General features: G+C 35.8%; 1 protein-coding gene across 5 annotated transcripts in view; it reads right to left on the reverse strand.

Moving 5' to 3' along the window:
• Window positions 1-15,069, reverse strand: part of SDCCAG8 (SHH signaling and ciliogenesis regulator SDCCAG8) — a 120,993-nt gene that overhangs the window by 26,736 nt on the left and 79,188 nt on the right. The window contains exon 17 of one of the 5 annotated variants that reach the window (XM_074818361.1): window positions 10,237-14,509. The exons of the other annotated variants lie outside the window; for them this stretch is intronic. Coding sequence (XP_074674462.1) covers window positions 14,389-14,509 — 121 coding nt within the window. The 3' untranslated portion in view covers window positions 10,237-14,388. Of the gene's footprint in view, window positions 1-10,236; window positions 14,510-15,069 lie in introns of those variants that run through there. 5 annotated transcript variants of the gene reach the window in all.

A 15,069-nucleotide genomic window follows, 5' to 3' on the forward strand; every position in this document is an offset into this window, starting at 1 on the left:
ACCTCTGCTTTTGCATAAATAGTCCCTGTTGTTTAAAACTTTGAGGTAGCTTCTGTACATCAGGTGGGGCTCAAACAGAACAAAGCAGTGCTGGGTCCAGAGACAGTTCAGAAAAGAACAGTTCAGAGGGAAACATTTTAACACAACAATATACAATATACAACACATGCACTGTTAATAGAAAAAAAACCCCTGGACTATTGGTCAATGAAAGGGATTTTAATTTTGTTTGATAGATGACTTGAAAGCACTTGTAATAGTTGCTATAATTTCTCTGTCTGGGAGAATCTAGGCAAAAGGAAGAAAAATATTGATGTACCATATAGGTAAACGTATAGTTCAGTTTATGTCATGTTGCTATTGAAAAAAAATTAATTTCAAACAGTGGAGCTTGGAAATTATATCTAATCAGAACATCTAAGCATTAATAATAATAACAACAACAACTAACTCTAAAATTTGCCAAAATAGAGGCAGTTGAAAGTAGGAGCAGACAGCTAAGACAGAGTGAAAAGTAATAATATTAATGTCAAGACTGTATTGGCTTTTAGTTTTGATCCTATAACTCACAAGGCAACTAAGCAAACAAGTTGCATGAAAAATTTTGAACAAGTAGAGGTTTTGTTCACTGTGTACATTCAAAAAAACCCAACTTTCCCCAGAAGATCCAGAAATCTTCAGAACATTTTTATCAGGAAACATTCCTTCTACATGTAGAGATGGAATACCTAAAATTGCCTTAAACCAAGAAAAGCATGAAAAGGTAAATCAAAAAGTACAGAAAACAGCACTGTAAGAAGTCTGTCTCTTCTTTTGTCTTGTTTTTCTTTTTCCATATTACTTAATGGATTTTTTTGTCTGGCAGTATGTGATCCCCTCTGACCCACTGCTTCCTTTCCTTTTGTCCTTACGCTAACCTGCAGAAGCGTGGAAACATAGGGCCTTCTGTCTGATCTAAGAACACATAGGCAGAAAAAAAAAATCCTAGACATCAGTAAAAAGATGATGGCCAGACAAAAACAAATGAGTATTTGAAGTGCTAGATTTGACAAAAGGAAGTCTCCTTATTAGATCCAGATCACCATAAAGAGTCCCAACAGTGGGAGCATACGAAACACTATAGGTGAAGGATCACCTGGGATTCACATAATCTTGGATTTTTGATCACATCATCAACAAATGCACATACTTATAGTAAGGCATTCTAGACTGAAAAAATAAAGTGTAATAAATATGTGAAAAACATAAGATTGTCAACTTTCTTAATACTTTGCACATGGGAAAGACAACCACTATAACCTGTTTTGCTCTTGATCTCGTCCGCTTCTCCGTCCCTAATTCTCATTTGTGCCAACCCTGTAAGAAGGTGAAATCTTTTGTAAAAATTGAGTTTTCTTTAGATATTCTCAGTTTTGGAATCATGTTTGGAAAAATGCAGTGGATCTGTCAAATTTGTTATGCATGAAGGTACAGGCTTCCCAGGCGAACTTACAGCAGCTACCTAAACCATTTCCAATATGTAATGCAGCACAAAAGTAAATCTCTCCTTTTAGAGAGGGGAACAAAAAAAAAAAACCACCCCACTTATTAAGTTTCTTGAAACATTAACTTGGTACATGCACATGTTCCATCAGATGTTAAACATTCTCCTTTTAATTCAAGTGATTTACACAGTTGTATACAAAACTGGATGACCAAGCCATAGGCACTATTTTTAAAAGGTAAGCTCAGACATTAGTAGGACTTTCAAGAATATCGCAAAATATAGCTACCATAAAAGCAAGTGTTCCAAGATGGTCCGAGTACCTGGATGTTTACTGCAATACTCTGCTAACCTAGTAAGTGTTCAGACAAGTCTGTACAACTACTGTTTCAGTCAAGTCCGAAGGGAGGCAGAGGGCGAGATGTCTTTACATACGGTGGAGTCCTTGAAGAATTGGACTTCCTTTAAAAATGGTGAAGTCTTTCTTCCCTTAAACTGATACACGAGGGTACTAGTTCTGGTGCAGTAGCTGTGTTACCAGATCCTGGATTAGTTACAGAAGGGCTAAATACCAACATTCACTCTCCCAGATTATAATATCCTTATTTATATTCGTATTATTGAGCAAAACTAAAAATAATATTTCACAACCTTTGAATATATTTCAATTTAGTGTCTATAATGAGAGTGAAATTCTAACATTCCTGTAAATGTGAAGGAGTCATGCAGTCTTGGTTCTTGCCACAGAGTATTGATTTTACATATATTTACATGAAAATCACTGTGTAAGCTTTTCATGTAGCAGTGCCTTTCTTAGTAATATCCGAAAGGCTTTGTTTCTTTTGTTACAGCTTGAAAACAACCCTGTAAATACTGAAGAAGTTAATACCTTAACATCCTTTTTTCTCCTTCTCTACCTCAATACAGAACACCAAAATCAGTATTTCAGTAGCAGTGAACTCCACAAAGTGCTTTTTCCCAAAGGAACTTTCTGCTTGTAACATTTAGATTAATTTTATATTGAGATCATTTCATTGTCCACTAACATTTAACTTTGTCATCTATTTCTTTCTTTGTCAATGACAGCATCTTCTACATTAGGACAAACATGGCTTTGCTCACCTTTACCTAACACACTAAGAATTTGTAAGTACTAGCCTTCAAGAATTAACTTTCATAGAACACGGAACTATCCCAAATATGCATCAGGGTTAACCTAGAAACAGCTTCCAAGGTTCTCCTACGAAAGACTCATAAGCGTTTACCAGCCATGCAGACACCATGCTGATGAAGTATAGTCTTCTCTGAGGTGGGCCACATAGAACACAATAACATAGGGAAAGGAAAATATATCCAAGATGTAGTGGTCAAAGCCCTTCTCTTACTAGAGGTGCTACAGGATTTCTAACACCTCAGCAGAATAGAGGACTTTTTCAAAAAGGGTTTTGTCTGAAAGACTCTCAAATATTGTATATTGCACAGTACTCAATTTATGCAAGTCAAAGATGAACTATCAAGCAGACCTTACTGGGATTTGGATCTGTTGTTCTAGAAAGACTGGAATTTTAAACACAAGCCTTGGGTAACTAACCATCAATCCAATTTAGAACAACAAACTCAATGAAGATGACTGTATTCAGCTTTAATACATATTTTTCCTTGTCAACTAAAATTGCAAAGAGTAAAGGAGGGTGTAGATGACCATTGCCTCACAGTGATCGTTACGGTGTCCTTCCATTTTCAGAGACAAAGTGTCACATATAGAAACATTGGTTTTAATTTCCATGCTGTATTATCTTACACAATTATATACTCCTTAAAAAACAAGCAAAGAACTATACCTTGATCAGATAGCTCAAGAGGGCACTAACACAAATAATTGCCTGCTACAATTAACCTTTTTGGTATGAAGTCTGAACTTCTTCATTATATTCTAATTCAGTGGCTTCTACTTTTGTTATTCACTACCCATTTCTCTGAACCCAGCAATGTCAAGAGGTCAACAATTACATTGTTCGGAATACACCATGAAAGTAAGAGTGACCCTACATTATATCTTCATTTTTCCCCTTTGATCATCCCTTTATTTGACTGTATTTCAGTAAATTATCCATGTAGTTTTTATTTTGACAGCTCTCTTTACAGCAGTAAAACAAAATGTGTGCATTGCAAATGGCAAAGATTCAAATTTCAGCTATGTTTATCCAAAATAGCACTGAACTGCTTCTGTACTTATGCTATACTGCCTACAGCCTTACGGAAGGGGAGACAGATGGGATGAATTTAGCAGGGAAACAGCTGTGGCTTGAAGAAGAGACAAGCAAAAGTTTTGCTATCAGGCTTCATTATGTATCAAGGTACCAGTAAAATGTGTATCCGTAAGGCAGCCAAAAAAGTGTTTTTCATTTGACTAGTGATAATTACCTTTTCTCAACAGCTGACAATGTTCTAAGCAGCATTAAATAGGTATAATAATTAAGCAATAAAGTAAGACAGGCAGTGCCTTGCTGGGGATTATTGCTCGCCTCGGGTGTGTTGTAAGGCACAAGGCTGAAGGGTGAGTGACTTCAGCCACCCGAGAAATGTAATAATCCCCCAGAAATGCACTGCCTGGAGTGTCTACTTGCTATTAAAAATGGAAATGTAAAAAGGACAAAATGTTAGACACATTTCCTGTGGATTTTATTGACATGGGTTAACATTACAGAAAGTTAATGAAGAAATTCCATTTCTGCCCAGCCTATGAAAGCCCTTTCCCAAGGATACATATGCCTCTGCTCAACTTGTTTGTGCATTTTATTCACAAAACTGTTTCGGGCAGCACAAGTATTTGCATCATCTAACACATGTGTGATAAGGCACAGCAGATTACAACAGCCTTCACGATGGTAAAAGTTAAAGTCAAAGTGCTTTTAAGTCACATGCTTCCAAACATCTATTCTGTGCAATTGTCCATGCTTGGTGTCGATTTACAGACAAGCTTTTTTTTAGTTCTGAAACTCTGTGTGTGTGTATATATATATATATGCATACATACACAAACACACACATACATTTTTTGTTATATATATAAAAGGTCAGTGACTCGAGTGATCCAAGCAAAGGGAAAAAAAAAAAAAACCCACCCAAAAACCTGAAAGTTGTTTTTGACTACATGCAAGTCACATAGCTAAAACTAAGGCTAAATCACTGGTAGTGTGGGAAGTGCTAGTGTAGCACTCAAAAAGATTACACCGCTTTACATAAGCAGAGAAAAGATTACTGTAATTTCAGCCATGCCACTGAGACAACCTTTTGAAACTGGAGACCTGGAAGTATTTAGTAACCTTGACTTGAGTCAAGTCAGAATTCTAAAGGCCGTTCAGGATCAAGTCCCAAGTAATGAGATGTCATATTTGGGACAAAGATGTATTTCCCTATGTATAACTAAAGGTGGAATCTGACTCTTGAGGTTAAAAAGAACTTTTTCAAAAAAAAAAAAAAAAAAAAAATCTTATTTCTCCTTTCTTTCACTCCATATATGAATTTACTGTTCACAAAGAACAAGTTAAACAAACACAGAATAATCTATTACCCTTTCCCATTTCTTTCATATTTTCCATCGTCACTACTTTAGGGCAGAACCAAACTGAGAAGTCCTGAGCACATATAACGCTGGCTTGAGTACACCAGAAATGTAGATGCTAAGTATGTCTTATCATACTGTCCTTCCTTATAACCACTTCTATAATCTCTGTTTCACTACTTCTGAGGATAACACATTTAAGATAGCATTTCCAGAAACTAGCACAATGCCTGTTACTATTAGACTACTACCAATTAGCACTATTGCAAGGCACAATAAACACAACTAATTTTTTGTATTTTATTTTTTAGGATGGCAGTATTTAGAGTGCACTCAGAAACTGATACAAATATGACTGGAGCTCCAGAAAATGATGATAGTTTAAGTTGGACAAGAAATAGGCAAAAGAAGATTCTATCTGTGTTTTAGAGAACAAAACCAGTGGAAAAATAAGTCTTCAGTCTCATAATGCATAAACCACAGCACTTCCAATTAGTTTGAAAGACAGAAAACAAAAAGCATGAAGGGAAAAAAACCCACCTTTACTACTGGCACAAGACACATCAAGGCTAAACACTCAAAGATTTAAAAGCAGGTCAGATTTATATATGGAAAATAAGAGCATCCACAGTTACATCAACTTCCACAGGAGCAGGACCGGGCCCTGCAGAAGCAATCAAATCACTGAAGTTATCAGGAAAAAGCAGCCTTCCAACAGCCTTGCAAAAATCTACTCACTTATTATATTAAAAATATAAATTGTCATTAGTTTTGGGTCTCCTCCTCTTACAACATAAACTTGAAAGCAGGCAGGTGCATAGATTTTGTTACAGAGCTGGTAACAAAATGACACACTTGCAGAGCTGTTTAAATGTTATTCATCTGTCTTCATTTTCAGTTCCCCACTATATGGGAACAGAGGGTTTTAAATAGCCTTAGTCTGAAAATCTCAGTTATACACAGAGATCAAAACCGGAAGAAAATCTGCTACTGCTTAAAGTAGTTTGCCAAATGGGTTAATAGTCAGATTTTACTATTATTGTGAGTTCACTTAAGGCCCAATAGGAAGATCCCAATTACTGTTAAATATCCCAACTAGATATTTGCTGCTGAACTACTGCATAGTGTTAGCCTCACAGTGGCTATTTGAAAACTTTTTTTTTTTTTAATGTTCTGACATATCACAAGGATATCACAGAAATACAGTACAGAAAAATGAACTTTAAAATGCAGATGCCACACAATATGGAAGAAAGAAAACAAGGTGAATATAACAGTCGGGAATTTCAACAATTTTAATTTTTTAGATGGTCTAAACAAACAAGACTTGATAAAGATTGTTAACTAGTGTATATTTCTAGGAGGAACATGGGAAGGGTTGTGTCCTGGTTTAACCAGGATAGGGTTAAGTTTCCCCAGCAGTGGGGGGGGAGCTCTAGCCGGGTTATTCAGATACCATGCGGATGTCACATCCTGGTGCATCACATCCTGGCGTGGGAGTGTGGGGGTGTGTGGTTTTATACATCTGGTCCTCTCACTGCTGTATTGGTAGATATACTTTGCTCTGTTGATTGTTATCACTGTTATTGTTGCTGTTTGTTGTGTTGCTGTTGCTCTGTTGTATTAAACCTTTCCTTATCTCAGTCTCAGGGCTTTGTATTTCACTCCCTTTGTGGGGGAGGGGCAGCGGCCACGTGGTCTCAGACCCCGGCAGGGGCTAAACCACCACAGGTTGTCCTCCAGAGTTTATACTATACTGGAAAGGCTACCATTCTGGGTAGAAACCTTTATTCTCTACCTTTTAGCAGATAACTTAAATGAACTGTGACATGCTTTCTGGTGCTATTTCTTACCATTAAACAACTATGTTTTATGAACAAGCCAGCAAAGGAGCACTTTGATCTAACCTGCTCACTTTTCATTTCACATCTCTGGGGAAAGTGGTGAGGAAGACTAGTCCATGACTACTACTGTGGACCAGAGGTGCTACTACTAGGCACTGAAGGCAAAGTGTTTCAAAGAACATATGGTGGTAGCAAAGGGGTAATTGGTGGATTAACTCAAGAAGGATCATACACCACCACCAGAAACAACCCTGAACCAAAATTAAAACAGTTGCAGGTTCGTAGAAAATGTAGGAGAATAAAATGGGGTTTTACTGGAAAACCATGGGCATGCTTCAGTCCAATGATACACATCTTTTTCAGCATCAGTGTTATGATCTGCATCAGGCCAAAATATTCTAGATCTTGCCATATCAAGAAGAGTCTGGGCTGAGCTGTCAAAGACATCACCTTTATCCACCTCCATTTTAGAGGAGAGAATCAAGAATTCTTCGTTAATGCTAAATTAACATTTAAATTTGAAAACCAACAACTGTGCTGACAACAGAAAGTAACAAGAACAGCCTGGAACCTTATGTTGTGCTGTTTTATGTCACACATATTTCAGGGCTTTTTACATTCCTGGTAGACAAGAACACAAGCTTACTATTAGTGAGCTGAAGGATTTGACTCCCAGAAAGTGATGGCATGAATAAGAACTATCCCCGTGTCTGTTTTGGAGAAGGCAGAGCACATCAAAGCAGTAGAGGAGAAGATATTCTCAGGAGTGGACCATTACCAGACTCTTAGCAGAGGGGGTGTTAGTCAGAGTGTTGATAGGTGTTCAACATAGAAGCAAGGGAACCTGGCTATTTTTCCACCTAGCTTTTCTTTGAGGTATTCACCAGTTTATAGTATCACTTTCAGAGATAATATTCTCCAGTTTCCAGAACAATAAAATTGTGGTGGCCAGCTGTCTTGATGTGCAAAGCAAACACAGACAGTGTCGCTTTCCCCTCTACACCTTCTTCCTCACATTGATTATATTGTTATGCATTTAAAACAGATGCAGCATTAACTAAAGGTGGTAATTCAGATAATTATCAGCTCATTAACATGATCTCAAATGCATGAAAAGCCTACAATTTTTGAAGGAAAAAGAATACAGAAGGACATGAAGGTAAATGGAAAACATGAGAAATGGAAACGTAAATTAAACCAAGTAGATTCTGTCACGTCAATCCTAAATTCTTTGACAGCTTTTTTGATAAAGGAAATGCAATAAATCTTACCTACATTAACTTCAGCAAAACATTAAATATCATGCCCCATCAGCAATTGTTAAGTAAGCTGTTGTTGATAAGTAACTGACTAAAATAAAGAGCACAGCCAACGAGAACAATTGAAGGTGAGGAAGAATTATAAGTGTATTTCTTTGAGTTTAAACAGATTTTTGAGTATTTTGAATTATGACTCAGCACAAAAAGTGGGAGTGGGCTGATAAGAGATGTCATCAGCTCAGAGAAGGTCTGGGATACTGCACAGAAAGAAACAGATGACTCAGAAGATCGGAACAGCAGACACGGAATTAAATTTTATAGTACAAAGTCTTACGCTAGGGACTTAATGCATGTCTCAGTTAATAGCAAAAGTAACTGCTAACAACTTGAATTTACTTGGGAGGAAGAGGTCCCAGATGCACTTCTTGTATAGAGAAGGATTATCAGCTGTCATATTATACAGCTGTCAAAAAGGCAAACATGACCATAGGATCCATCAGTCAAGGAATTTCCAGTAAATACATTAATTCCATCATCTGAGATAATTAAATACCCTCATCCAAAACCTTGTAGACAGTTCTGATTGCCCATATTCAGAAAAGATCAATAATCAGAAAACAGGGTGATGGGAGAGCTTAATGCTAAAAGAAGAATAAAAGAGGAAGGCTTTACTTATTAATCAGAAGTAGGACTGAATAGATACAACCATTGCCTATGATTATCTGCATTATCAGTGCAGATAAAATAAAAGCACAACAAAAGAACTATTTACCCCAATTCTGAATCAAAGACAAGTAGGTACAAGCTGAACACAAATAAATTCAGACCAAAACTAAGAAGAATCCCAATCAGAAGATCAGTGGTGCTGGAAACAGTTGTCCAGATTGGAGCAGTGAGGCCCAATGGCTTTTACAAAGGAGTTCAATACATTCTCAAAGGAATATATATAAATTTTATATATATATAAGTGTATATATTTTATATACAAACACACTTAGTGGTAGCTGCAGTAGAGGAACACAGTACTCAGTGACCTAGAACAGATCTTACAGGACATTATTAAGTTCCCTAAACATCTATCTGAAAATTGGGTGTAATATTTCCCTCTGCTTGTCAATTGCTTCTTAAGAAGGTTAACAATTTATTTGCATACCATTGTGCAGTGATTTCTGAAGACCCTGTATTTCACTTTAGGTATACATTTTCAGGTTTTCTAACAACTAAGATAATTTTTGCTTTATATGTCTACTGTTCAAGTAGTTGGGGAATAAATCTTTAAAAACAGTACTTGGGGACTTATATAATCATATAACTTATTAACTATTTAGAATGGGAATATTTTACATATACAACCATAAATAATATATGCATTTATATACACACTATATATAGACATCTATTTAAAGTCAGAGGGGGGAAAAATAGACAAACATATATAGAGAGAGTAAGTAGACAGTGAACTGGAGAAGAAGAGGGAGGCAGAGATTTTGAACATCCAGATTCTATTCCAGAGTAATGTGAACTGTGTGCAAACACGCAAACATTAAACAAAAGCCAAATACGCTTTCAGACTCTGGCAGGATTTGAAACATATATATATATATACACACATACATCATCCGTTGATTATTTCCTAATAGTACTTCTCTGGAGTATACATTTTTCAAGCTAAAATGTGAATCTATTAAATAGTAATAAAAAATTAAGTAATAGTGATAACCCCAAATGCTGGACAGAGCTGTGAGTTTTGTCTGGCTGCACCACAATGCCGGACACAGAGACCACAAAGCTTTTTACAAACTTCTTGCATGAAAGGCTATACAAACAAGTCTGTCTCCAACTGTTACAGCAATCCCGTTACAGCGAAACCACACCAAAGATATGTGGGTATGAATAATGATGCTGAGGAAAAAGTGGAACATACTGCTCTTTAAACACTGAGGCAACTTTAATATCAAAGATGTTACGGACATTACATATATTCATCTCTATTTTCAATATAAAAATTAATGCATTTTAAACTAAAAAGTCACAATATAGTGCATTTTTATTCTATAATTGCATTTCAAAACGATGATTGGTCTAGTAAAAAGATAGTGAGGATTGACTCACCGATACTTAAAAAAATACTAAGCTATCAGTACAATAAAAATAAGGAAGACAATATATTCAATAAAGAACAAACTGACTGGAAAAAAATAAAGGTCTTTTAAGCTGATGAAAACTGAGTTCTTTCACCCATCATTATTTCTTGAAAACACAAAAAAAGTGAACAAGAGCTTTAGGCAGAAAATGTAAAATTTTAAATACAACTTGATTGTTCTAGTTATCAAGAAACAATTTAATCAATTGTTCTACTTAAGATTTGCCAAAGAAATCCAAAATCTCTATTCAGAAGTGTAATATTGACAGCAAACCAGCTATTGTGATTTTATGCATCAGTTACTTGAAACTGCTGGTATATTCTCAACCTATATATGTCTCAGTTTTTATATGCAAGTGTTCTCTCATGCATACATGACCTCGCATATGCTATCACTTAGTAGCAACAACGAAAAAATAAATTTAATTGTGGGAAAAAACCTTTAAAATCATTGTCAAACTGAATGTCACATTTTCTCCCTAACTCCTTGAGTGGTCCATTTAAGAATCCATTTTAGCTACTCTTCCAGATAAGCTTATCCATAAGAATCATACATTTCCCCATAGGTAGAAAACAAATATAATTTGTCACATGTTGTGCTATACAGACATTTCTGCACAGTTGCTGCACTGCACTAGAATGTCTGAAGGGGAAGACACCCCAGGTAGTTGGCTGCAGACACATCTCAGCAACATGGCACGTAGTTACAATTTGACACATATAGTCTTTATAAATCCAATGTCTATGAAGTCAAACAAATCTCCTTCTTATTTATAGTAACAGGCAAGAGCAGATCTCTGCCGTCTTGTTACACAGATGGTTGTAACATTTTTATAGTTAACTTACAACCACTGATGCCTGAGGAATAGACACACATCTGCCCCAAACTGCCAGTCCTGTAGGCTCTTCTTTTTAACTTTAGCTACCAAAAATACAGTTGAAATACTTGTAACACCATCACCTCCACAACGCTACCACAACAAAAAGCCCCATACAAATTTGCATAAAATGTATTATTATTGTTAATGTTACACAGACTGGACAGTGATCACACACATTACAGCAAAAATAACAGTAATACCAACTTTAATCACCAAAACTGAAGTTTTAGAGAAAATTCATAGCCCCAGATCCCATATACTGAACTTAGTTTGGAAAAAACTCGTCAGAGGCTTCTAAATTTATGTTTTATTAAAAAGATTTCAAAAGAGCCTCCTACTTAATACAAACTACTGTTCATATGCTTTTTTTTTTTCGCTGCTTGATAAAAAGTAAAGGCATGGCTGGTTCATCTTGAAAAAAGGAAAGCAATTGCCTAGGATTTTCTTCTCCTACTTGCAGACACTACTCCATATTTGCTGTATTTCCACATATCATCTGAGTCTTTAACAGGAAATGTACACAAAAAAGAGCTGGCTATATTAAATTAAATGCTTCCCATTTTAGACACTGGATGTCCACAGAAGAGATTTTCTAAATAGATAACTTATAATCAAATGCTTGCTTTACAAGAAGAAGAATAGATGCAGAAAAACAAAGCCATAATTGAACATTGTACCTACAAGAGTTGTTAACTAAATTCAGTGAAAGCTTAAATAGCCTGATGAAATCCTGACCCATGGCAGCTTGGGCAAATACTACTTATTCATGTTCCACCAATAATAGATCTAGGCAGATTCTTGTCTTTCTTCTTGCTCCCTCAAATTGCAAGAGAATAGAGCTTACAAGAAAGTGGATCTGCATTTACAGAACTGGTTTAACTACAGAGGTGAAAATGCATGCCTTGGAATTCAGTTTGAGAACAGATAAAGGAGAGAATGAACCAACATTATGCATGCAGTTACCCAATTAATTTGATTTTGGATTTTCCCTCTGGAATCTATTTATTTTTTGTGGAGTGAACCATAGAAGGAAAACAGAAAGGTAGTTTAACCTTTCATTTTTGCTACATATTCTTTTTATTCTTGACTAGTTTTCTAACTTTATAGCTGCCTTATAAGAAATTCTGTACTTTCTGCTACTTGCTAATTTCTACTATGAACACATACCTACAGAATGGGAATCTGAAGAATTTCATAGTAAAGTTAGCTTTGAGGTTGAAAGTTTATACCAATGTGCTCTTTGCCACATAGCAGACAAGAATTTATTTCTCCAAGATTCAGATCCATAAAGTCACACATGCTGACCAGCTCACTTCCAGTGACACATCAGCGACTCTATGTCATGTTAATTAATACTTTTGAGATAATCTACTTAGCTAAACAAATCAGTGTCTAAAATGAAAAGTACATAGCTGCAAAAAATACCAAAACAATAACTAATGTAAAAAATCCCCATACATATATCTAAAGCAAAGATCCACAGCATTGCTAGATTAACAACATTAAATGAACGCCTCTTCGTAAGCTCCACTGCAGTCTTAACATGTCACCCTAGTCCTGCAAACCACACATCTTTCAGTTCAAGTTTGCCCCAACATGATGTGTCAGCTGCATCATTTAAGATGAACATCTACTTCTTTTAATGCTGTATTTCACTAAGCAAAAACACACTGAAAGGGATGGATATTTGCATTACATTCAAAAGGCTGATTAAAAATCATCTTTAATGACCACAATTTAAAGTAATCTCTTTCTTTAAGATCTGCTTACATCATTTTGGACTATATTCATTTGCAGCACATATTCAGACAGAAAGATAGGAATGGCAGAGCGATCTTGTTCACTTTCAGGAATGCAACTATCCCAGTTGCCCAAACATTGTTGCTCCAAAAGAAATTCCAACTGATCAGTTAGATCTTGCTCCTTCCACAAAATATTTGTATCAGAGCCTGTCATATTTTCCTAGGAGAACACAAGTAGTGACAGAGATTTCTTCTTAAACAAATGCCACAATCACTTATTATTCAAATGCAAATGTTAGGTTTCAAGTTAAATCAAAATCATTTTGATACAAGAAACTTTCTGAAGAGAGCCAGAATAACGACAACTAGAAAATTAGGTAGGAACCCAGTTTGCAAGATTGTGTTGCAAAAAGACCAGTGCTATTTGTAGCTGCATACAAAGGGGAAACATAGTGTGTTAAGAAGTAATCATCCTTAACATTATTTTGCTGTGATTATTAGTATCTAAGTGACGGATTAAAATCTGAGGCAAACCACATTATTATTATTGTTATTATTATTATTATTGTTTGTTTGCTCTTCTGCCTTTACTAAATAGCATAGTCATATCTCCATTTTCAAAATCAGAAGAGAAAACCCACTATTTTTATTTGGTGGAAGTCCTTCAACATAAATAAGAGGAACTGGGCAATTTATTTGTTGTAATAATTATACTTTCTGCTTTTCTTCACCTAGATCTGAATACTTCATAGACAATTTATAACATGTGGGAATTGATACTGAAAATCTATTACAGTTTGCACATGGAAACCAAAATTAGATTACACTGAATTTTTAAAGCAGTTTATTATATTATCCTTGTCACTTATTACCTGGATTTTCAATGAATATAGTGCAGGATCGTCATTAAAAACATGTTAAAAGAGTCCCCTCTTAAAATGTTGGTAAAGTATACTGTTCATGACTCAAATACCTGATAATCTCTGCCATATTTACATACTCTAAAATATTAAATAAGACAAATGCTATCACTGTCCTGTTTTCTCTCCTTGTTGTCAGCAAAACAGCAGCAGAAGGTAAGGCACTGCCTGCAGCATGACTACTCTGCTTTCAAACCACTTTTCTGTTCTGGATTAATGCTTTCAATCTTTTCTAGTGTATAATCATTGCTGCTGCAGCAGAGAATGAGCAACATTTTCCACTAGATCTATTTTATTTGGTTCTGACAGAGGAAAGGTTGTCCTAAAAACTTATAAAGCAGTCTTAAATTCAACTAGATACTAATAATTCTACAGAAGAACAGCTAGGAGGTAAAAAAAAAAAAATATATGTAATATATATATATAAATTTTATATATATATATATATTTTTCCTCTGAAAGTAACTCTCAGTCCTCAGTGCACGTCCCCCATATACTAAGAATCCACCACAAGTAAAGAAACCAAAACGCAGGTGAGATAAATGGAAAAATTATGTGGTCACATAGACTAGGGACACAGTTGTAGCATTTTGAATTTCTTTGTTCTCTGAGCTATAACAGATGATGACAATCCTGGGCTGCATAAGAACAGGATGAGGTACAGACAGAAATCTGAAAAGGAGAGGAAAAAAGAGGGTTTGGACAACTGAAAAGAATGCATGGAGAGCTTGCAAGAAACAAGTTGATATGGACAGACAGAGAATGAAGACATGGCAGGAAAAAATTAAAAATCAGTGGTTGAAAAAAAAAAAAAAAAAGAGCATATGAAACTGGCTGCTTCAATACATGCAAGCTCTGTTCCTATCAGGTGGTCAGTGGTCAAAAAAGAGAAACAGAAATTTTCCCAGCCAGGACTATCTACTCCAACTGAAGTAAAACTACATTTTGTCTTTCACTACTGACAGGTAGCCTGACTGATTGGATTTGCAGAGTTGCCTCTCAACCATCTCCCCACTTTAACCTCTACCTCCCCAACCATGCCTAAGATCTTTCCAGTGCCTATTACACTGAATGTGGAGTGGAAAACAGAACAAAAGAGCATAGATGAACTTTCTGGTAGCAAAAAGAAGAGTCTCCACAGTGATATTTAAGGACATCTAATCCAAATCGCAGCACAAGGTGTTACCAGTGTGGACACTCTGGCCAGAACAGTCAATTGGTATTGGTGAAAA

The sequence above is a fragment of the Strix aluco genome, chromosome 3 (genome assembly GCF_031877795.1).
Source record: "Strix aluco isolate bStrAlu1 chromosome 3, bStrAlu1.hap1, whole genome shotgun sequence".
Taxonomy (NCBI): domain Eukaryota; kingdom Metazoa; phylum Chordata; class Aves; order Strigiformes; family Strigidae; genus Strix; species Strix aluco.